The 24,944-nt window shown below is 37.1% G+C and overlaps 1 protein-coding gene across 1 annotated transcript in view; it reads left to right on the top strand.

Annotated features, from left to right (window-relative positions):
• Positions 1-23,143, top strand: part of SLC17A6 (solute carrier family 17 member 6) — a 28,818-nt gene extending 5,675 nt beyond the window's left edge. The window contains exons 4-12 of the mRNA XM_072337024.1: positions 13,082-13,196; positions 14,371-14,458; positions 14,553-14,639; positions 15,471-15,613; positions 16,920-17,069; positions 20,289-20,421; positions 21,033-21,143; positions 22,272-22,399; positions 22,806-23,143. Of these exons, the coding sequence (XP_072193125.1) occupies positions 13,082-13,196; positions 14,371-14,458; positions 14,553-14,639; positions 15,471-15,613; positions 16,920-17,069; positions 20,289-20,421; positions 21,033-21,143; positions 22,272-22,399; positions 22,806-23,138 (1,288 nt within the window). The 3' untranslated portion in view covers positions 23,139-23,143. The remainder of the gene's footprint in view (positions 1-13,081; positions 13,197-14,370; positions 14,459-14,552; positions 14,640-15,470; positions 15,614-16,919; positions 17,070-20,288; positions 20,422-21,032; positions 21,144-22,271; positions 22,400-22,805) is intronic.
• The last annotated feature ends 1,801 nt before the right edge of the window (positions 23,144-24,944 follow it).

Genomic DNA, 24,944 nt, shown 5'->3' with positions numbered 1-24,944 from the left:
ATCATCCCTTGGTAAACAAACCCAAAATGCAGTGTATATATTGAAGTGGGATGTGCATCGTCTGTCAGCTTACAGGTACCAGCTTTCTGTTAATAGCTCAGAAATCTAAAAAGGCTATTTCAAAGGACAGCTGCCTAAAAGGTTCCTTCTTTGAGCTTTTTTTGCATCTTTGCAGAGTCTATAGCTTTTCAGTATCAATGGGAAGTCTTACCTGAGTTAAGACTGACAAATCTGACTCAGAGAAATAAAAGCCTGTCCTTATTTGCCCTGGTAATGTCAGTAATTTGAATTAACACCTATTTCAAGTCCTGCATCTACAAAGATTCACAAGACAAAAGCATGCACTCCCAAGAAAACCCAATAGTTTACACATGCTACCTGACCTAGGTCAATCAATTTTTCCTTCCTCTTTATGGATATTTACACTCACATCAGTAAATGCAGGCCAGTTCAAATTGCTAACCTGGACATATTTTAACTCAACAGTTTTTCTTACATTCATAATCTGTTATGAGCACCATGGAAGCTTCTGAAACAACAACAGAAGGGAAATGACCACATAAATCGCAGATTAAAGGAACTAGCTGCTAGTAGTAGCAAACAGTAAAACACAGATGATGTCTGTGACTGTTCTTTAGTTTGCAGATAAAAGATGGCTTAGAACAGAGACATGGATTGCTAGATGTAGTGGCTGGAACAACAACGCATCAAGGAGTCCAAACCCCATGTTAGTTCCTGAATGCTACAGATTTTGACATCTGCATATTCACCTTGAAATGAAGGAGACAGCTGTAGGGTCACATGATACTCAAAGTAAGGCACAAAGCTTGAAGTCTATGCCTTTTCCAAGAAACCCCACATCAGAAGTAGTCAGGGACCCCAAAGCACCATTAGAATATAAGCTATAAAGTTCTGTTGCTTTGCTTATTCTTCAGACTCAGCCACTCTATGCAAACTATGGTGGATGAGAGCCAAGATTATTTTCTTTTTAATTATTTAAGCATCACTGCTATTTGTGATATCAACAGTTTCCTTTGCATTCAGAGCAAGCTTGAATTTATACAGAACATATAACTTCAGGTATCCTCCACATAAAAAATAAAGCCTTTACTACAGCATCACCAGATTCAAGACAAGCTATGAGAAACAGTCCTTAGTTGAAGAAAAATCCAGGTTTTTCAAGAAAGAAAGTAATTTATTCCCTGAGAATGAAAGAGATAATTATTGTTTCAAGATGACAGTGTGAATGAAAAACTGATTCCCAAGCATCAAGAATCCCAAGGATGGAAATTGGGAAGAGGGTTAAGGTGTGCTTTGTGAGCTTTAGTTGTTGACAAGGAGTAGCAAAGTACACAGGACCAAGTTTGCTTGACACTAAGATTCAGTCTAGCAACCAATTAAAGAGATTGGGTTGATACAACATGAAAGTGTCACTAAGACATAATACATGAAAGAAATTACCCTCCTGTGGTATCAAGTAAACCTTTCCACACACAGTGCACTCATTTCAAGCTGGGCTGAACTCCTTTAATTTGATTTCACCCTTATTTTTAAGTGCTTACTGACAATCAAGAATTAGCAACAACAAGCTCTGAACCCTCTAATATATATATATTCTTACTCCAATGGAGCCTGTACATGGCTAGCATTTTACTGAGATTCTTTGCTAACCATAGCACTCAAGGCTCCTGCTGCACAGATATTCTGTTCTGCTTTGAGCTATTGCTCTTATCATGCATAGATTCCCACTACTTCTGACACATCATATATAGTGATTTACACACATATAGTGATCTGCAGATTCTTAAGTAGTAAATGGAATTTCTTAGAGATTTGCTCTTGATAGCTTTGGTCTCTATTAGATGGTGACTCAAACACCTCTCTGGGCAGCCCATTCCAGTGCCTGACCTCTCTTCTGGAGAATAAACTTTCCCTAATATCCAAGCTGAACCTCCTCAGCACAACTTGAGGCCATTCCTTCTAGTTTTATCACTAATTATATGGAAAAAGATACTAAATAAACCCAGGCCAGTGCACCTGTCAACCTTTTATTTACTTCCATAGAAAGAAGGAACATTCAGCACATTGTAAGAAACATCATTTTTCAAAAGACATGGACTGGGGCTTCAGGTGAACCCTCCTTTGCAATTAGTCAAGCTTTAAACTTACATCTCTTCAGTCATGTGTGGAAATACAGGATTCCCTTTTGCTACAAAGCTAGAGAACTCTTCTCGCAGAGGAGGACTGGAACAAAACTAGTGTGCAACCAATCACAGTAGGCTGAAGGAACAAAGAAGTACAACATGGAGTCCTGTATGTAGGTTTTATTTCACCAATATCTTTTCTCAAGGTCCACCAGCAATGAATCTTGCCATCAAGGAAGCATTGCACAATGATTGCATAGAGTACTGAGATGTGCTCTGAACCCCTAGAGGAAATATTTTGTCACAAAGCACCCAAGTTTGTATCTAATCTAGGTTGTTTCTCCTAGATGAATGTATGTACAGCCTTAAACTACAATACTCTTCTCCCTACATTGCTCTACAATGGGAGTCAAACTGTTTCTGCAGAGATGTAAATATCCTCATCAAGAACAAAAAACAGCTATGATTCAGAGCTTTTGAGACTGTAGAGCCAAAAACAGGTGTACAAGTTGGTTACATTGCACTCTGGTTAGTAATATCAAACCTTTCTATCAAAAGAACAAATAAAAAGTGATAACCTATTTTGAGATTATTGGGGATTCAGTGCTATATTTTCCACTAAAGTCACTGTGTATTTGCAGTAGTTTGAACAGGGTTTCTGTGAGAAGGACCTGAGTTACTTTTGCTGTGTTTATAGGTATTTTTTCCTTGAAAAAGTCCAAGCCAAACATGTAAACTCAACTCTTATGCACTAATACAACACACCCACGCTAGGCAATTAGCGGATATTTTACTCATAGTGTCAGTTAATGCCATTTAATAGCACAAGTCTCATGTTAATGCTTTTAAACTACAGGTTTGAATGTGAGCATGACAATGGCTCTCACCAGAGACAGAATCGTTATGCAATTACTATGTCATGAATAGAAACATTAGGAAAGCTGGCAATCTTCTAAACACACCAAGTCTTAATTTCTACCTAGGTCACTGAAATATCTTTAGCTGGGGTTAATCAGACTTTGCCTTTTCTGAAGGAAGTTTAACAAAGGAGTAATTCTCAGTGGCTGATATAACCTCTTATTAGAGAGAAGAAAAAGAAATTGGTGCTTTGGTAGTCTTCAGATTTAATGTGTATATTTGGTTTAAATGGAACATGGCAATCAAGATGTTTAAATGTTTTAAAACAGTTCTAGGGATGTAATATTATAAGAAGCTCAGAACTGAAATCTAATTATATACCCTTTTGTGGCATTTTAACAACCATAGTGAACAGAGATTGGATGTTCTGAAGCTTTGAGAGGTGTGTCAATATAGCCTGGAAATTGGAGCAGTTTTTCTTGCCCTTGAGATTCCCCAGGATGATCAATGCTGTTAAACTAAGCAAGTGTGTTAGGAGGCACTTAAAACCTTAGGTGTATTTTATCTCTCCCACAGCATGCTTTTCTCTGCCCTTATACTGTATAAGATACCATGTTACTAGGATCTTTGCCCAAGTCAAATGCAGTGTGATGGAGCCCCTTTGTGTGTTTTTCACAACCAAATGCTTGCAGTTGAACTAGTAATACCAGTCACACTGGTAGATTATGAAGAGATTAATATGCAACTAGTGTTCGAGGACATACCTACTGCTATGATAGTGCTGGGCAGTCCTTAGACAAGACCTACTGTTATACTCACATTTCATCAGCCATTTTAGAAATATGCAGAAACACTGATTAGCTCATTAGTAAAAAATGGATCAGGAAAAGCAGTGATATAACAAAGATCACTTGGTAAAGTTTTCTGTTCCAATTAATACATATTAGGCTCAAATGCTAAGTAACATCAGGAAGTGGGAAAGCTCTGGAAAGCTGTGATGCTGAGTGAGATTTTAAGCTATTCTATCTGATCCTCTTGGAAGGAAGTCAGTGTAATCCTGGGGTATGTGTTTTTTTGTATTCAGGATGGTCAGTGTATTTAGGTCAATGGAAATTACTGCAGATTATTGCAAGTAATTTGGCTAAGAGTATTAATATGAGTCTTTAAAAAAATCAGAAGTGTGTTACAGGAGAGTCGCAAAACTAGTTAAAAGATAGAATATCATGACATAAAGTGAAATAATAGCAAGAAATTTGTATTTAGTGTATCGGTATATCAAACAATACTTGGAAATAATTTGATTATAAAATACGCAAGTAGCTCTACTAAAAAAACATCAGATATAAATGTGTGCTTTAAGAAGATGTAAAGATAGAAAAATATAACAAGAATCAGTAAGAAGCAGCCAGATTAATGAGAGTATAAAAAGCATAAACATTGAAAGTAACCAGTTATATTTTAACTTCTGATAAACCCTTTAAAATATAATTTAAGGACACACCTGAAATCTGCAATAAAACCATTGTCCACACTAAACTAAATTACGTTGTGGCAATATTTCCTCACTGATTTTCAAAGTAACAGGTTAAACATATACTTACTGTTATTCAGGAATGATTCGCTGAAATTAATGGTTCATTGTTAGATTATACATGCTCAGGAATTAATTCCCCAGTGTGCAGTCACATATTTAGAATATAAATGCAGTCTTTGACTGCAGATACCAAATATTGTTTCAAAATAGATCTGTAATAACCACAGACTTTTTGGTAAAACAATGCTGATTATTTTAACTCATTTGTATGTACTTGAACAATTAGAACTCTTTTACACAAAGACCTAATGAAAGCAGAATAGAATGACAGCTTTTATTAAAAAAGATATAATGAATTACCTTATAATTCCATGCTAATGACTTATATTTCCTATTATCTGTTAAACCACAAATTCACTATTCACATTAAGGATCATCAGTACAGAACTTCACTAAATTTCTCTACAACTCAATTATCTCTCATCTCTGTTGAGCTCTTCATCATTGTCACATTCCAATCTGAATGAAAATACATAAAATCAGACTCTCTTTAAATTCTTGTTTTCCAAGCGCCATTCATCTTGATATTAAGGGCTAAAACCTTGTACCCAGCACATAATCCAGTAGGATTATTTTCATGAATACACCGGGTGATATTTCAGACGTCTGCATGTCAGAGCATTTCATCTCAGTCCCAACCATTTTCACCGAGTGTCATTAACGTGTCACTGAAATCATAATATCTTTCTCCTTAACTGAGTCTTCATGACAACAAACATAAAACATAGGAAGTGAAATAGAAAGCAACCACACACCTTTACATTCTGCCATAGGTAGATATAATACCTTGTGGTTTTTTGGTGCATAACCTTGGAATGGTGAGATTGGAGCCAAATTCTGAACTTACAAAGACACGAGATGACCTTGCACTGGAGGAGATAACCTTAACCTTGTTCAGTTGTACTTGCCAACTCCAGCTTTCAGATTCAATTCAAAATACTGCAGATTTAACTGGACTGCAGTCCCAGGCACTGGCGTTGGTGTCTATTTCCAGCCTATTTTGCACACCAAAACTGCCTCCCCCCCCAAAAAAAAAACCATACAAAAAACCAAAATAAGATGTTTTTGTTACCCTACTGCATTGCAGAGTCTTTTAAGCACCAGTTACTGCAAGTAGGGGACTGGAGAACCATCCTTGGGTGGCTGGTACTGCTGCTCCCTCTGCCATATGGCTCAGGGTCTTTCCATTTTTCTGTCATGAATGATGGAGCATTTATCACAATATAATGATGCAACAAGGGATTTGGATGGGAGTTTTGGTTGATAAAAGGGGGGCTCAGATGTGTGACAAAAATTAATAATGTATCCAAGCCCTTATTATGCTAGATTAGATGACGGGAGGTCAGCTTTTACATATTAATGTTTCATGAAAGGCTTGTAATAGGATTTAGCATGAAAGGCACACAGACACATCCCCCTCCTCCCTTCTACACATATGAATGAAAATAACTTGTCTCTATCACAGTATTAAAAAGACTGATAGAGCTGCTGTACTATGGCTTCAGGCCACAGATTGTTATTGGATAGGATTGGTTTTTAGGCAATTCTCTTCATGTAGTATGTTCAGCCAAAGACTGGCACTTGGGAATAAGTAAATGTAGTTGATTCTGTCTGTTCGCTAGGCACCTGAGTTCACTGACCACTCTAATACTCAAGGCATAATTCCAGCTTTATTAGGCCTATGCCATTTTATGCAAACTAAGGACCTGATTCAGAAAAAAAACCACTATATTCTGTCTGTCACTCATAGAGCCATGAATTGTCATGGTGGGCTTTTAAGGTGAATATGTCCACAGTAGTAAGGTCAACAGACTAGGCAGAAATGAGCCAGTGCTAGAGATAAACCACAACGACGATATAATGTTGAAAAACATCTCCCCACAGGGCATTCATTTTCACTTATGAAAGTTCATATCAAATAAGTAAACTGAAGTAGAAAATACCCCAATGAGGATAATCAGCATGACTACAAAGTGAAAAGATAACTAGAGTAGGAGGAATATTACCAGGATTATTTAGGTTATTTAGGTTACAGAAAGATGAGCAAGTGACATGGCAGGTATGCACCGAATAAACATAAGTAATGTAAGTATTCCAGGTTGTCTACTCACAGTTTGCAGTCAGAAAGGTCAACACTGAAGTGTGGGGAAACAGCTGGAAAAAAAACAAACAAACAAATGTCACAATATAATATTGAAGAAAAATAATTTTCCAGAAGTTAGTACAAGCATACTTTACATTGACATAAGAGAGATGCAAGCAAATCATCATTAACAGTGTTAGAAATTTGCTTGGAAGCTCTATATGTATCATAAACATTATAGGCCAAACTATTGTTTTCTTATTTTTGCTGAGAAGAACCTGTAGTAGTCCAGTGAGAGTAACACAAGTCCACAAAAGGCAGATTTTTTAATAATTATTTGGATATAGAAGATAATATCATTCACATATGTCAGTACTGCCAAGTAACTTCTCTTCTAGCTCTCTCCTAGGTCTTGAACCTCCAGGATCCCTGCTGAATGTACTATATTCCTCATGGCCTTTCAAAGAGGAAAATCTAGTCCTCTCTGAAACAGCATAGTTAATGCCAGGCACTTTTCCCAACAAGTATCCACAATCACTTCTTCCTGCTTTGCTATTTCAACCTTATTCAGTGTCAACACCGGATTTCACGCTAAAAAAATGCAATTTAGGCTGGCTGCATAGAAATATTAATGTCGCTGTCATTTTGCTCTGAAAGAACCCACATTTAACCCAAGCGGTGCAGATATAGTTATCTATAGCACATGATATATCAGGAAACACTCCACCAAGCAGTGCAGATATAGCCGCCTCTGAGCTTATCCATTGCCAGATCCATAAAATATTTTTGAAGTAAGAACATGAAGGATTTATTTTATAACTTATTATGCATATCTAAATTGAGAGGTATTTATGAATCACAGTCCAAGACCTGGAACTCAGTGAGACAATTTAAATGAGATGGTTTGAAACATGATCTAGCACATCACATATTTAAAAAGCAAGCCAACCTAAAACTAATGAGCTAGAAGGAATGTGTATGAATTGTATCTAGACATATATGGGTATAATGAGCTGTAAAACAGAACTACAGGTTTGGGAGATTCCCCAGCTGAATTCAAACAGAAGAGAGAAAAGGCTAATTGCATAATCAAATGAATGATGAACAGAAAGATGGGGTGGAAAGGACCCAGCCTGCTTAGTGATGCAAAAGAAAGAAGACAAGATTGTTACTGGGGGTAAAGTGCAGACATTAGAACTGCTAAAATAAGACAGCATGAGTGCAAGATATCTATCAGATGTAGAAAGTAACAAGCTGGAAAGGCTTCCAAAGTAAGTAGGGCACATGCTAATTACCTATGAGTTGGAACTTCATCTGCTTATGAAAGGATGATGTAATCCACTTGCTGGTAAAAGCATTGATCAGTATTTAATGACCCAGGAGGCTTTTACATCCAGCATCAGTTACCACGATGCTGTAATCAGATGCCAAACTCTTCAAAAAAAAACCAAACCAAACATCCTGTATAAAATATATATCTGAAGAGCAAATGGATCTTCATGAGAAGTATTTGGGGACTTGGTTTGACTTCTACGTGTCAGTTGGTAATAATGGAACTCAGTGAAGGAGAAGGTCAATGGGACTTCCTATTCCTGACAGACACTGACTTAATCTATATGTGGCATTTCTCTCTGGCACTTAATCCAGTCAGACCTTGCTTGGGAATACTTTAGGATTTACTCATCTTCAAAACACGCAGATCAAGCTAGAACAAATATGAATCTTCAGAATGTTCTATACCCAAGTCTTAGAAGACCCTCACCACATATAACGCAGGTGGAAGAGACACCTTTTAAAAAGGGAATGTTAAGTAGCAGCTAACAACCTGAAATGCACAGTGATGGAACGTACTGTGAACTCAAAAAATGAAGATAAAAATAAATGTCATTGCTAGCAACATCTGCAGAAGAAACGATCCTGATAAATGTCTGCATGCTTACAGACATTCCAGCCAGCTCTTGTATTAATTGCTTAAACATTTCACTAATAAAAACAAGCAAAAAAGAGTTTTAATCCAATATCCAGCCTTGTAGCTTCCCCCAGGCAAGAAATTGTTTCAACTGTGAAAAAAATAAAAGCAGCATAATCAACTCTAGGTTGCTTTGCTGGCCCTTTATAGGAGGTTTCTCAAAGATAAATGATAGTCAGTGATGTCAAAGAAGATCAATTTTAGCAACCCTGAGCAGATAGAATAATCTGAAAAACTCACTTCATGTGAAACACCTACAGTTGCCAGAGCTGCTCCTGCTCTGGACTTCTCCCAGACAAGCATAGGTTCTTAAATGTTCTTTCTTGACAATCAAGACCTAGTTTCTTTTAATATATGCTAAGTTTTTTTTCCTATCAATATAATAAATTTTCTGCAAGGAAAGAAATGGCAGTAATATTTTAGGCTACACTGGGAAAGCTTTTCAATAAATGTTCACATTTTCATTCATCTTTAATTTATACCCTAAGACCAGGAAAAATGTTCTGTTTGCGGCTAAATACTGAATTTTGTATTTTATATGATATGTTCAATACAATTAATTTACCAAACTGAAGTTCGCATAAAGAGATGAGTATTAATTGAGAAGTTGAGAGGTTTTGTGTCACAAAAATCAGTGAGGGCTTTATTTTTCTTAGGTTCCTCTTTTCAACCAGAGCTACTAATTAAGTTTACTGCAGCAGTATGGAATGTTGCATTTCTTCAAGCTTCCCCAAGAAATCATGACCATTAAAAAAAAGAAATTCCTTATTCCATAGAGAGTCTTTAGGGGAACATTGACTTCTTGGAAGTGAAAAATCCTCAGTTAGAGCTCTTTATGGTTTTTCTAGCAAGGTCACTGGAAATTTGTTTAGTTTTTTGTCTAATCATAGAACCACCAAGGTTGGAAAAGGCCCACAGGATCACCCAGTCCAACCATCCACCCATCACCAATCATTCTCAAAGGGAAAACTGATGTGACACCTTCTATGCATTCATAGCTCCCAGTTTCATTCCATTCAAGTGCACATCATCTTGTTTTGTGGTCTTAGGTGATCAGCATTTACTATTCTTTAATTAATCTTGATTTTAACAACATGACACTCATGACTCATTCACACTGCATATATTTAAGCATCTTAAAGCTCTTCTTGAAATAAATAGCTAAAATTACTATTTCAAACATACAGAGCTGTTTTTCTTCTTTCAAGAATGAACTTCAGTTAAGATACTCCATATGCTTTACATTTGACATATTAGTTTCCCTAAGAGTTTATTTTTAAAGAAAGTAGACCACAATTATCTGAGATTAAGGAGACACAGATAACTGTAAATCTTCAATGACATTAAAGAATGACATCAATGAAATGCACTGGATTCTGACTGCTGGGGAATTGAGTCATACTGTGCATGGTTCTAGGTTTATGGAGTCACTGGAGCAATTTTCACCCCCAGTCCTTTGCGGGAAAGGATGCTTCCAACCAGGATTCCTTACTTTCAGATATCATACGCGTAACCCAATATGTCACCCATCTGGTGTTCAGCATTTAGCAGGCATCTGTATTCCCACTGTTCTCAGTTCAGTTTATAAGATGACACTTCTTTCAACCAAGTAACCTAATCTATAATGCACTTCCATGCAGAACGCTAATGTAATATGAATTGCATGAAAAAAGCAGATGTGAATAGTGAGACTTCACAGAGATTAGAAATCCAGAGGTGAAAATAAGTGCATTTCCTTCTCTCTAGTTTTTCCCCAAAGAGGAAAATGAGCCAGCTGGCTTGAAAAGAAAAAAAGATCAGTTCTTCACTCAACTTCATTCTATTCTAAGCACTTCTCCTGACTTGTCAGAGTCATTTCCTTCCTCTGTTCCCATCCCAAATGTCTCTTAAATATGATTTTGCTGTTATTACTACTTGTGTTACTGAAGGACAATGTCTCAGTTCACAACAACCTCCGTGTAATGCTTTTGTCAGTAAAACACTGAGGTTCAATATTAGATCCTGTCTTTTGGGACTGAGTCTATTGAGTCAAGAAATGGAAACAGATAAGCAAAGCACAGATTCTAGTCACTTCTGTGGGCTAGGATTTACATTTTTTACCTTCTCCCTGACATTCTACTACCACATTTATTAATTTGTCCTCTGTGTATGGTTAAATTCTTCTATATATTTAAACTACTTGCTGTTTTGGGGTCAGAAAGAAATTTTCCCTCCCATCTAGGGACTGCTGAAGGGATATCACAACAGTTCAGTTCCCTCCTAATGCCAAGGCAGAGAAAAATGGCATAGTCATTGGCCTGCCCCATCTCTGTAGCTTGCTGCAGTTTTTCCCAGATTTTACCTTAAATCTACTGAAGTTCTTTATTTATGCTACGGAATTTAGATCTGTTCTGTGGTTTTTAGAACATGCCCAGCATGAAACCAATGTTAATGGACACATCTGAATGAAAATTCAACAGCACAGCTAATTGCTATTTGTAGGCTGGTCTCAACAAAATAGGGAGCCAGATCCTGCTGTAAGAAATGTTGAACTCTGGTGGTACATGATGGTATAATGTATATGTAATCTGTCTGGCCTTTTTCATCAGACTTAGGCAGGTGAATGAGTAGTGAGGATGAGGATAATTCTGTGATTCTGTGATTCTGTGATAAATGTAAACAAACTGTAAAATCAGTAGCTTAGGAAATGTATCAAAGTGATAAGAACTGAAATACAGCAATTTAGGGGCTCAGTGCATGGGAGAGTAAAATTCTTTAGAAATACATTCTTATTTGCTAGAAATCATTATAAATATAGTTAACTGAGATACTTGAAACAATATGGAAATCCATACCAATAAGCAGAAACATATCCCAATACTTTGTTAGGTAGGATTTAGTTATGGGGGGGAATAAATGTAACAAGGGAAAAGACTGATGTTATGAGTGTGCACTGTGAAAAGCAAAGAAATACAAGCCAAATGAGAGAATATGCATTTGCCACTGACTGGGAGTTACAGAGGAAACAAGATCTGCACAGTAGATATGCACTAAAACTGTAGTTTCTAATTCTTCTCTTGAATACAAATTAAAGAGATTCCTGACAAAGATTTTGATAAAGCAAGGCTCTGAGAGAGAACTGACACTCAACATCATTGAGTATTTCTATTATACAATCCTCAGTGTAACAGAATGTTCTCTAGTACCTGTGTGCCTAAATACAGGCAAGACTTTTTGTCTGGAAGATGCTCGCCTCAGATCATTCTCTGAATTGCCATTTACGTTATTTTCTGGAAGGAACAGATTCAAGGAAACAGCTCCTCTTCAGTGAGCACGAGAACAAAGAAATTCTGGGAAATACAGCTTTCAACTGTGGCAAACAGAAGCAGATTCCAGATACAGAAGTGAAACACTAGACTAAATTTCCTAGAATAAACACATAACAATTTTGAAGATCTTGTCCTTATAAAGAAAACAATCTTTATGTTCTATCTTAACATGATTTCGCCAGAAAGAGTGACTTAGAAAGGGTCACACTGGTTAATGCTAGGTAAGAATCTGCTCTAGCAAGTCTATGCGCTGACACAAAGCTACAAAAGAACTAACATATACAAAAACCAACAATAATAAGCAAAGTCAGGCCAAACCTGCTGACACAAACCCATACATCAGTCAGTCCCAGCAAATGCACTGCTCACGGTGACAAACAAAGGGAGAAAGAAGCTGCACATAGAGATAGGTTGTGTCTGCCACAAGCTGCAGAGCACAGGGAACACAGAGAGAGGAGCAGGTCTGAAGCTGTTTAATGGAACTTCCTCTAAGTGCCAAGCAGTATTTCTCTGTATGGCTGCCATTTCTTACTTGTACAACTCTTACAAGTGGAATATACTCAACTTGCTATTTAAGTGTTTGCATCAGGCTGTAGTTTTAAACAGATACCACAAAATATCACCTTGAATATCAAGGTGAGTTTCCCTCTAGAGCCTTCACAACTTCTTCCTTCATCTAAAATGCATTTTACACTAACTTACGGCATAGCACCTATTTCTGAAGAACATATACCAAAGTTAAAGGGCTTTGTCAAATCAGTTCCACATCAGATACCAGGATGCCCCGGGTTAACATTTATCCAGGATTTTTCTTAGCATTATATGGCTTTGTGTAAAGCAAATGGGCACTTGAAGTGAATTTTTAAGAACATTCATTTCATGCATGTACTTCTTAATGTTACTTCTTAAAGTACTTGAAATAACACAATTGTCAGGGTCAAAATTTTTAAGTACATATTAAATGAAAGTAGAAGCTAATTATATCTAGCAGTTCATATATTCCTTACATAGATCTCATCCATTTAAACTTATCTGTATTGGTATTGTAAATATCTGTGGAATAAATCTTCACAACATCACTGAAATTATTTCATCTATTTGTTTTTTTCCTCCCCACCCTTGCAGAGTGTTTGGTGCTGCTATACTGCTGACATCCTCCCTCAACATGTTGATACCATCTGCAGCCAGGGTGCATTACGGGTGCGTCATCTTTGTCAGGATCCTGCAGGGCCTTGTAGAGGTATGGAAAAATGACAATAATGGCAAATGATTGTTAGCATTTAACCTGCAATCATCTCGCTTTAAGAGGAAAAAAAGCTTTAAATTTACTCCTTTTTTAGTATGATGTTAGAGTTACAGCAACTTAGTTTTCCTATACCTATAAAATTACACAGCAATGTTTCCCCTTGCTGAGAAGCCAGCAAGAACTAACACTGAAGTTGTATTGAAACCCCATTCAGCATAGGCCTTGCACTGCTGTTATTCCCCATAGTTATCTGCTATCCAGTATTGCAAACTAAATCTGCAATAACAAATGAAGATGCTCACATTGACCTCTCCTAGCTTTTCTGATCATATTCTTGATGAAATGAATTTGAGTTCTACAGTGATTAAAGAGGGGGAAATAATGAGCTTGCCTTCTAAATTTGTTATAAATGTAAATTTGTTGTAAATGTAAGGAAGCTCAAGCAGTACTGTTTGAAGAAGGAACACGACACATCATAGCAGTCTTAAAAATCAAGACGTAAGATGCAGCGATTTCCTTGTAGCTTTCCTATTGCGAGTTAAAGGGTGGTTTTGAAGAATGACAAAACATAACTCATTTTATATCAAGCAAAAAACACCACCTGCTTCTTTAAGGTCTGAAAAAGGTTAATTAAAAGATAGTGACTAACTTTTGACATCATATTTTTAAACTCTTACTGATCTTATCTGTTTTAGAGCAATGAAAAACTCGATATGCTAAATTATATTTGCAATGTTGGAGGGCCTTAAAAAAGCATGTTAGAAGGCTACAAAACTATGAGTTGCAGAATGGAGCCCAGCATTAAAAAGACTCTTTAAGAGTCTGTATTTTTGTCCCTCCTTTGATTCTGATACTTGAGCATTTGGATTCTCTTTAATTCTTCACTATTCTGCCCCAGGAACTGGGCAGCAGAGCAAAAAAGAATAACTATGTTTTATATCTTTACCATTAGTCCCATGAAATGAACCAGGAGTGATGAACAAAATGCAACGCAACTTTAATAGAAACTGAAGTTTACCTATGGCTGTGCTCAGACTGTGCTATAGAAATGTAAAGTGTTCTCAGCACTTTGGTTGTCAGTGTTAAAACAAAAACATCATGCAAAAAGAAAACAATGAGCTGCCTGATTGATGAACATCAGCTAACTTCTGGCATATCCATTTCCCAGGGGGTCACCTACCCTGCCTGCCACGGTATTTGGAGCAAGTGGGCCCCCCCATTAGAAAGAAGTAGGTTAGCAACCACTTCCTTTTGTGGTAAGCAACTTTCCTTTTTTGTCTCTCTTTCATTTGTAATCTAGAAGTACTTAATTTCCTCACTTTTTCCATCCATATACATCTTGTTTTGTAGGTTCCTATGCAGGAGCTGTTATTGCAATGCCTTTAGCTGGGATTCTAGTGCAATATACAGGGTGGTCTTCGGTGTTCTATGTGTATGGTATGAACTTCTCATCTCACTCCAGTATTGCATGACCTTACTCTACCTCATGTAGAGATGTAAAAGTTACCATGAAGAGACCCCCCCAAAAAAGGCATGTCTCCATAATGTAAAAAAACAAACAAAAAACAGTCTTGAGAAACAGAACTGAATTTAAAGGAGAGCAACATTATCAAACAAGACTGGAAAAAAATAATCCCTTCCAGTAGTAGTGCAGCCTGCTACAGAAATCTATAGAAACCCAGATTCTCAGAGGTAACATCACTCTTATAGAACTGTAACTTAAGAGTACACTCCTCTACCCACAGTAGTTCTGCTACATTAAGTTACACCAATAGGAAAAAGAAATGGCCCAAGGGTGTTCAACCTGCACTGTAAATTGATGTGAACTAAGGGGAAATGTCATAAAAATTATTAAACTACTCAGGGGGTACGTGACTCTGTTGAAAAGAGTATCACAGTCTTGTCCTTTGAAGGTAAAAAGATGATGCAGTGCAGTAATCAAACAATAGTAGCTTAGAATAGACCGTTGTTTACGTGTAACATCAAATGGGAGCTGTTTCATTGCATAGTATAAGCCAATGCCAGAACATAAATGATATTCACATGCAGTGAAGTGACTCTGGAAGTGAAAGAAGTCTTCATGGTGGTAAAGCTCTGCATGCATTTTACACACACCTCTCTTGCAGGATTTGACTCTGTTAGAATGACTTGGTAGAGAAGCAGTAATAACATTTGCCACTTAAATTTCTTACAATTATCCACAGATTTCCTTTTTTCCTGCTACTTTACTGTACATTTCTTTTGAAAGCCTTTTTCTCCATTCCAAAGGGAGCTTTGGTATAGTGTGGTACATGTTTTGGCTTTTGGTTTCATATGAGAGTCCCGCAAAGCATCCTACGATCACAGATGAAGAAAGGCGATACATAGAAGAAAGCATCGGAGAGAGTGCCAACCTACTAGGTGCAATGGAAGTAAGAATATTCATACACTTATGTCCTATAAGATAGGAACAACAACAAAAAAAACCCCTAAACAAACAAAACCAAGATGAATCAAGACAAAAGTAGCAGCATGTTGGATATTTTAAGACAGAAAACAATTGAATATTTCTTGGAATTCCTGCCTGGCCCTTCTCTTCTCCACAATATATTTATTAAAAGAGCTAAGGCTAGAATTACATTTGGAATTGAAAGCTTATTGAGACTTCCATGCTACCTTGAGTTCAAGTGATTTCCTTTCCTTCCTAATTTATCCCTTCTGAACTGTTTCCATCTTCGTAAAAAATAAACTAGAGGAAAAGCACCACATTAAGGAACTCAAAACATCAGAAAAAGCAAATCCTGTCTACTCTGTATTTGCTTTTCAATAAGAACTACCAGTTGAAACAGAACATTCGAATAGACTCAAAGAACATTCCCCATTACAGCAGTAATGCTGGAAACATACTATTAAGCCTCAGGAATTTCCTCTGAGCAAAAAAACTTGAACTTAAATTAGACAGGGAATTAGAAATATGGGCAGTATTTTCAGATGTCAACTATATATTAGAAGAGGGTTCTCAAGATGTTCTTAAGTATAATTAGATAAACAATGGCATTAATAATGGCATATCCAGTCTATCCAGTGGGCTGGACTTATATGAAGAAAATTCAGTATTCGAGCAATTTTCAGACAGTCACTGGGATCTGGATCCTGTACTTGGATCAAAACAGATGGACAGAACCCTGAGCTCACAGAGAGGTGTTGTCACTCAGCAGGGCTGCAGTTCTGCCCATCTGTCATCTTTTTCCATTATACAATTCATTTTTAAAAATGCCATAAAACAAAGAGAAATGTAGTGACCAAACAGCTTCACAGCTGAGAAACTAAAGTCATATTTTAGAGATTGAGTTCTAGATGCTAAAATACATGATTAAAATAAATAAGGCTGAAAATGTGTACTTGCAGTGTAAAAGTGATGCCTTAGATACAGATTTCTTTTAAAGAAACATACTTCTGGGCATTGCGTATTCATGCTTACATTATAGATCTAACAGCATCTGTAACTGACTATTGTGGTACAGAAAAGGATCACTGAGTTTTCCCACTTGATATTAAATTTTAAGTATCCAAACGTGGATGCACGTACTTCAGGGCAATTAAAGTAATAGGAATTCAAGTACATAGAACTGTGTATATATTAACTTGCTAGAGAATAGGAAAAAGGTAGGAATAGAAAAGGGAGAATTGATCCTTGCTATTGATCAGAATATTAACTTTATCACCTTTTTGTTTCAGAAATACAAAACTCCATGGAGGAAGTTTTTTACATCTATGCCTGTCTATGCAATAATTGTTGCAAACTTCTGTAGAAGCTGGACTTTCTACTTGTTACTTATTAGTCAGCCTGCTTACTTTGAAGAAGTGTTTGGATTTGAAATAAGCAAGGTATGTAAGAATAAGCTAAACCTTTCATCTTCACTAAGCAAGAATAAGAGTTACATTCGTAGAATTTATAGGCAGAAGGAAACAAATGTTCTGCATTTTCATGTAGTTGTTCTTTGTAGGTTTCAGATCTTGTCTTTTATGGCTACGAGGCCATTTACCAGCACCTACGTGTGAAATAATAGCAATGGCAAAGGGTCTGGAGCATCTCCCATAGGACAAAAAGCCTGTCTCTGTTCAGCATAAAGAAGACTGAGAGGAAATCTGATCAATGCTTATAAACATTGGAAGTGTGAGAGGCAATTAGACAAGACCAGAATATTATCATATATATGTAGTGATAGTACAAGGAGCAGTGGCCAACAACTGGAACACAGGAAGTTCCACACTAATACACACAAGAACTTCTGCATTCTGCCTTCTTTACCTTCTATGGAGATACTCAAAACCTGACTGGACACCTACCTGTACTACCTGCTGTAGGGAACCTTTTTTATCAGGGAATTAGAACTTGAGTTCCCTGCTAACCAATCACCTTCGTACACCTCCCTTTAGTGTGGGGAGAACGGCATCCTTTCTTTTACTTTGGAATAGAAACAGTTAACAGGAAAACACGACACCTAGGATACAACATTCCACTTAACTCATATGAATTTACAGTCAGCCTCTTAAAGGGGCACAATCAAACAAAGGAAGGATATCAGAAGGATAAGTAAGCTTTTTACTGATACAGATCTCCCCCTTCTTAAAGGGATAAGGACTCATGCATTTCAGGTGTTCTCATCCTTTTGATATTCTAGGAGGTACTGAACCACACTAAACAAGATGAAAGGACAGCAATGACAGCAGACAATCAAGGTCCTAGGCTGCAGTAAGGATCTGTTCAAATGTTACAACCACAAACAGAAATGGAGGAAAGAGGCTGCTTACCCTCAGGATGCCTCAGATAGACAGGAATCTCCAGCAACAAACTCTCACCCCCCACTGCCACTCTTAAAAGAGTTCTGGGAAGGGGTGGATCCTGGTTCCATCCCTCCCAGTCACTCAGGTACAGTGCAAACAGCTAAGCACCCCCTGGGCTGTCCTCACCTTCCCACTAGGTTCTCAATCACTGCTTCAAGGCATGACTTGCATTTCTACTACATGTGGTAATTATTGTGTTCTGAGTAGCTATCAAAGTGTTGCAGGAATGCTGGGGGGGCTGCTAAAATTACGTAAAGCCAGCCTGCATTTAAAGATGGGCTTCAGAATTAAAATTAATTTCTCAAAATCTGACCCCCTGAGCTAACTAAGCCTGTGAGCCCAATATAACATAACAACAAGAAGCCACCTTTAACAAAAAAAAGGGTTAGAATGATAACAGCCCAATCTTCAAAGACTGGAACTGGATCAAACTGGTGTGTCGCTTTGAAGACCGTTTTCTATATATTGCACTACACAAAAAGATTAAAGTGAAAGCATAAATGATTCATGATAGCTCCATCAGGATGGGAAATAATGTACTTGGAATTTCAGTCCAATTTCATTATGCATTTGTGTAGCACGTTAATAGGTGAAGCAAAAAACCCATTTGTTTGGGTACTTGAGTCTTCAGGCCAGCCCACTTACTCTTCAGAATTGCATACAGTGGAATTTTAAATATAGCTATAGCTATTTTAAGGAGCTTTACTGCACCTGGAACATTTTCTGCCATGCATTCAATAAGAATGGTCACATCACATAGAATTAATATGGTCACTTTATTCCGTAAGATTTTTTTCTTGGAGTATATTTAAAGAAACATGGAGCCCTATAAACAATAGCAGAAAAAATAGTGTTCATCTCTTCATCTGCTGTATAGAGATGCTTGTAAAAGATTTGTTATCACTTACGCAGATACACCCCACAGCAGTCATTGCAATACCAGGGCTGCCACATAGTTAATAGCTAGCTAGTTGGCAGCTACCAGCATGAAACTACTACAGCTTAACTGAAATGAAACACGCTATTTCACAAACTCAGTGAAAGCAGAGAAAAAACTTATTTTCTCTCCAATCCCATGGAATGCATCTGTTCTGCACACTGATGTAATTCATTTCACCATCAGGACAGGCTGATCCACTGTTGAAAAAGAAAATATACAAAAGACTCAGCCTTGCACGCTGTATAGTTAGAACATACAAGGGTATAGTTGTAGTATAGAATAAATAGATAGCCAGCAGGTATCTGCTGAACCACAGTGCTGAGGCTTTCAGTCAAGAGTGATGCTCACCAACATTAAGGCACAGCACAAGAGCAACATCCAGAAAGAGATGCTGCCTTAGTGGTGGTCAGTCCTTAAATGGGATCTAGGAGAGGTGGAGTCAATTACCTTCTCCTGTGCTGTCACTGCTGTCTTGTTGCTTGCCTCAGATGGTTAATCAGAGGTTCAGACTGTGATCAACAGTTTCCCTTACACACACATTTTGAGATATAGACAATAATCAGAATTCACCAGCAGAACAAAATGCCACCCATCTAGAAGGAAGCTATCTGCCAGGCAGGTACAGGAAATAGCAGGTGGCAGTGGAGTCATGCTCAGAGATACCCAGTACTGCTTTGAAGGAACGATCTACAAATATATTACAGTTTGGGACAGTCATCACAAATTTAGTTTCCTAATATGCAGAGTATTTTGCGTATCACATAAAGATATTTAGCATCTTGTCTTTCGCTATAAGCAGATTTGCTCAGAGTGTTCCTGTGCCCAGATGGAACTTGCAGCATATCTCTTCTGAGAAGCCAAAGGAAATTGGGCATTATACGTGTGAGGGTGATCCAGAAGGAATCTATTTGCAAACCTCACACATCTGGATGTGTTAGCTTTGCTGGGCAGTGCTGTGCCTTGCCCTTCGCCAACAGAAATGCAGCAATTTGCTTAGACACATTTGATCGCGATTTTTATGAAAAGGAAAGGCTATAAAGTCAGGGGAAAAAAGCTAGTGGCTTGAATCTAAACAATGAGAACAATGTATAGGTGTGAAGTGTCAAGGCACTGGTTGTTCTTAAAAATCTGCCTGCCTTTTGGGAAACACAATGCAAACTTATGATTGTCAGTTTTACTCATTTAATAAACCAAGGTTAATAAATTCTTCATTTGAAAACATCTGAAATCAAAGAGCAACAGTGTCTGAATGGTTCTGAAGATGAAAAATGTCAGTTTTCTTGCCATTCAGGCTCGGTTATTTCTCATCATTATTTTAGGTGGGTATCTTATCTGCTGTGCCACATTTAGTGATGACAATTATTGTTCCTATTGGGGGACAAATTGCGGACTTCTTAAGAAGCAAACAGATTCTTTCCACCACCACTGTGAGAAAGATAATGAACTGTGGAGGTAAGGCTTCCTACCTCATCAGAAAAGTTTATTGTACAGACAAACTAGGCACAAAGTGTACTGCATACGTTAAACCAATTGCATGGTTTTACGCACATACAACGTAATAGTTCGGTTCTTTGTTGTGTTGTAGATGTGGTTAATAAATTAAAATAAACACATTTGTTCCTATGTACAATTTCAAAAGACATCATTCATAGTTCGAAAAGCATTTAGACTATTACAGGAGCAGGTGAGCTCTTTTGGGTTAATCTGCTTACAAGTAGCTTCTAAGTGAGATACTCATGTATCTGAGCCCTCTGCGCTAAGACAGCCCAGATTCCAGACCTAATCTCTCAGAGGCTAAACTTATGGAAATGAATCGTGGCAATGACGAGAGCTGAGAGTTTGAGTTTAAAGGTGGCAGGAAGTAATGATAAACAGGCAAACAATAAAGTATAGATTATTGGATATAAGCGAGAACATGCGCTTTTTTGGGAGGAAAGAAATGACAGATTCTATTTCATTCCAGGGTAGTGTCTTGCATCTGTCTCTTATGAAATATAACCACATACTAAAGTCTGTGACACAGGAGAGGGTGCTAAATCTGATGCCTGTTTTTTTTCCCCAAGGTTTTGGTATGGAAGCAACTCTTCTTCTTGTGGTGGGATATTCTCACAGTAAAGGAGTGGCTATTTCATTCCTAGTTCTTGCTGTAGGCTTTAGCGGGTTCGCCATATCTGGTAAGATTATATTGCTGCTGTTAATACGTTCTTTTATCTTAAGAGACAGAACATTTCACTTGGTTCGTATTCACTGACAATAATTTAAAGTAAATCTCCGCATTCCAAATATTATTTGCCATCGCTACAAACTACAATCAATATCATGTCTTTTACATTGTGCTTTCTGTTGTTGTTGCTGTTGAAGCAATCGATCTGTTTCATATGCAGTGCAGCAAATGAATTATTTTTTTTTTCCACAAGGTCGCCACAGGATTTTCTCAAAATTAAGCATATAGCGCAAATGGACTGACATTATGCACAAATACCTAACTATATGCCTTTGCTTGGATATTGACCTTTTACTATTTTTTCCTCTGGGCATCATTCAATTCTTTTTCATAAAACATGAAAAGTGTCTTATTTTCTAAGAGCTATCCACGTATAACCACCTGCCTTTTCCCTTTTTGTTATCTTTTGATATCCAATGGACTAGCTTCACTGCTTTCACTTACTGAAGTGCGTATCCTGGGGACAACCACTTCAGTCACTGTACACAGAACCAAGTCTTTCAAGATGTTTTATATCATTACCATAGACATTTGAACAAGATTGAGATATTGATAATGCAAGAAAATAATCAAAGATTGTAAGCATGATTATAAATCATTTATAGACAGACTCTTTTTACTCCTCTTATTCTGCCACGCAGAAACAGTAGGGAACTCCCCTCTGCTAGTTGGTGTGAAAGAAAAAAGTGGGCAGTAGTAAATGGAAGTGGCACAGGCTAGAAGAAGAAACGTGTTACCGACAATTTGAAAAGCTCATCAGTGACCATCTGAAAATACAGACTTAATCTAAATATCTTCTGGTTTATCTAAACAGTTACTACTGGGCTATTTTTTAGAACTTCGGTTTGGGGAAGAAAAATATATTTGGTATAATTTTAATATTTTTATTATTTTTTAAAGAAAATGAGCAACCGTAAGAGTGTTTAAGAACTGTAAGCCTTTTAGAGAAAAATAATTGTAAATAAAAAGCCAAAATACACCTTAGTAACACTGTCGAGTGAATTACTTTACACTACTTTGAAGAATCGTAGTACTGCTGTGGTTATGGTACAAATGTTTGTTGACATTTGCATTGCAGGATTCAATGTCAACCATTTAGACATTGCCCCAAGGTATGCCAGCATATTAATGGGGATTTCTAATGGAGTCGGGACCTTGTCTGGAATGGTATGCCCTATAATTGTTGGAGCAATGACAAAGAACAAGGTAAGTGGCAATGCAGTTTTCAGATCTTCCAGTTTAATATAATTCGTTCCACAAAAAAGATCTTCTCATTACACAGCTTACCCAGCATATGTGTTACTGACTGAGAGCTCTAGGAGACAGCACCCAGGAACCAGCAAATCTGAAGCATGCGGCACTCACTATACGCTCACAATGCCAATGCTTTTGTATGCTAATGAATTTTCAACAATTTTATGTATTTCATTTCAATAATTTCAGTGAATTTTCAATTATTTTCAAAGGAAGACGTACGTAATTAATTGGAAATCGGATATGTAAATGTTTTAGTTTTGCCATCGTAGCCTCGACCACTAGTTTAAATGTTTCAGCTCAGGAGAGTTAGATAAGTGTATGTACCGGTCTGATTTAGCAAATTTCTTCCTTACAGACACGTGAAGAGTGGCAGTATGTCTTCCTCATTGCTGCTTTAGTTCATTACGGAGGTGTTATATTCTATGGCATATTTGCTTCAGGAGAGAAACAACCCTGGGCAGACCCTGAGCAGACGAGTGAAGAGAAATGTGGCTTCATTCACGAAGATGAACTAGCTGAAGAGACAGGGGACATTACTCAGAATTATGTAAATTACGGTACCACCAAGTCGTATGGTGCTACAACCCAGGTCAATGGTGGCTGGCCTAATGGCTGGGAGAAAAAAGAGGAATTTGTACAACAGGATGTACAAGACTCATACAACTACAAGGAAGGAGATTATTCATAACAAACCTAAATATTGGGTATATTTTGTAGTGCTTGTGATTAAATTCATTGTGATTGTTTGCACACAGAAATAAAATGTGGTATAAACGTAAACACATATCAAACAGGAAGGTCTTACTGTAAAAAAGAAAATCCATTAAAGTGCAATCTGTATGAGTTGTGACGTCATCACTTTCATTAGGTTATATTTGTTCAATAAACATTAGAGTTTTAAGGGTTTACTGGTCAAAACTATAGGGGCGATTAGATACTTGCAGTATACAAGAGCTAAAACTCTTTAAGTACAGAGTAAAGCACAACTAAGCAACCAAGCTGGCACATCTAATGCTCTTCTCGGAAAGCCAAAACTACTTGATCATTAAAAATGCACTTAAATATTTGTTACACTGTATTGAAAGAGATTGTGTTAAATACACGTGTTTACTCAGTGCAATGTAGGAATTGTTTGTTTAGTCTAAGACAAGAACTTTCCTAAAGGAGAAAAGTTGAGTCCTAGGCATTTACAGGGGATTGATCCAGTTCCTTTAATGGTAATTGTATCAAGCCTAAAAGAACGTATAGGGCATATTTTATGTTTATTGTGATTACATGCTGCAGGCTACTCTGTGATGAATAATGGAATTATTTAGGAGTTTTATACTGAATGTTTGGGCACAAATTCTTATTTCTATTCTGCACGGATTCTTATGAAACGATAGGCCTTGTCATGTTCTTCCCTGCGTTTATCAACTGATAGAAAAAAAATGTAATGTCAAGTCTGACTATTCATGCAGACTGTCAAATCTCTATCAAAAAATTAGCTTTATTACTCTTTTCTTTGCAGAATATTCCAAGTTTGTACCCATGTCTTTAAAGAGAAAAAATAACACAGTATAAACCAGAAAAAGATATAGTCTTATAAAAAAATTCCAAAGAGAAGCCCTATGAAAAAGGATGTATTTGTTTTTCAGAATATTTTGAAACCAATAGAAGTAACAGAGAATAATTTAACCCTTATGCTTCCCTTAATAGCATTCATATTTTTACACGCCGTGCCACAGTTATATACATAGATATAAGTTTATTGAAAATACTGTAATTATAGAAAATGTTCCTATTTTAGAAATCCCTGAAATTAAAAAAAAAAAAAAAAGAAAAAACAACAAAAAACTGTATTTGTCTTTCAATTAAACCTATTAATAATGGAAACTGAATATAAACTCACAATAAACCAAAGTGGCAAATAACTAGTGTTGTGTTGAAAGAAGCCAACAAGCATCACGCTTGTCTTTTCAGCATAACTCAACAGTGACTGCAACATTAGTGTACCAAGCAATAAGTGCAATGCATTACAAAGTGCATAATCTTCTAGTCTATTAACCTTCATTCAGCTTGTTGTATATATTTGAGGTTGTTGGGATTAAACCAAACTGAATCAAACTGAAGTTAGCAACACCAGACCACTTCTTAATACTCTAAAACGACAACAACGATCCATTTCCTAATTCAATCAAATGATAATTATTGTATGTAACAATCCATTCCGGATTCTTGGTCTGTTCATTGTATTGTGCTAGTGATTGGAAACCCTGCTACCGCAATATACAACTTGAGGATTGTTTCTTCTCCTTTTCTTTCCCTCCCTTCCTCCCTTCCTTTCTATCTCTTTCCTTCTCTTTCTTTCTCCTTCTTTCTTCTTTCCTTCTCTTCTTCCTATTTCCACCTAACCTCCCTCCCTCCCTTTCCTTCTTTCTCTCTCTCTCTCTCTCTTTCTTTCTTTCCTTCTTTCTCTCTCTCTCTCTTTCTCTCTTTCTTTCTCTCTCTCATT

This window comes from Excalfactoria chinensis, chromosome 5 (genome assembly GCF_039878825.1).
Source record: "Excalfactoria chinensis isolate bCotChi1 chromosome 5, bCotChi1.hap2, whole genome shotgun sequence".
In the NCBI taxonomy this organism is placed as follows: Eukaryota; Metazoa; Chordata; class Aves; order Galliformes; family Phasianidae; genus Excalfactoria; species Excalfactoria chinensis.
Note: the sequence above shows the minus strand (reverse complement) of the source record. Positions and strands in the feature narration are given on the sequence as shown.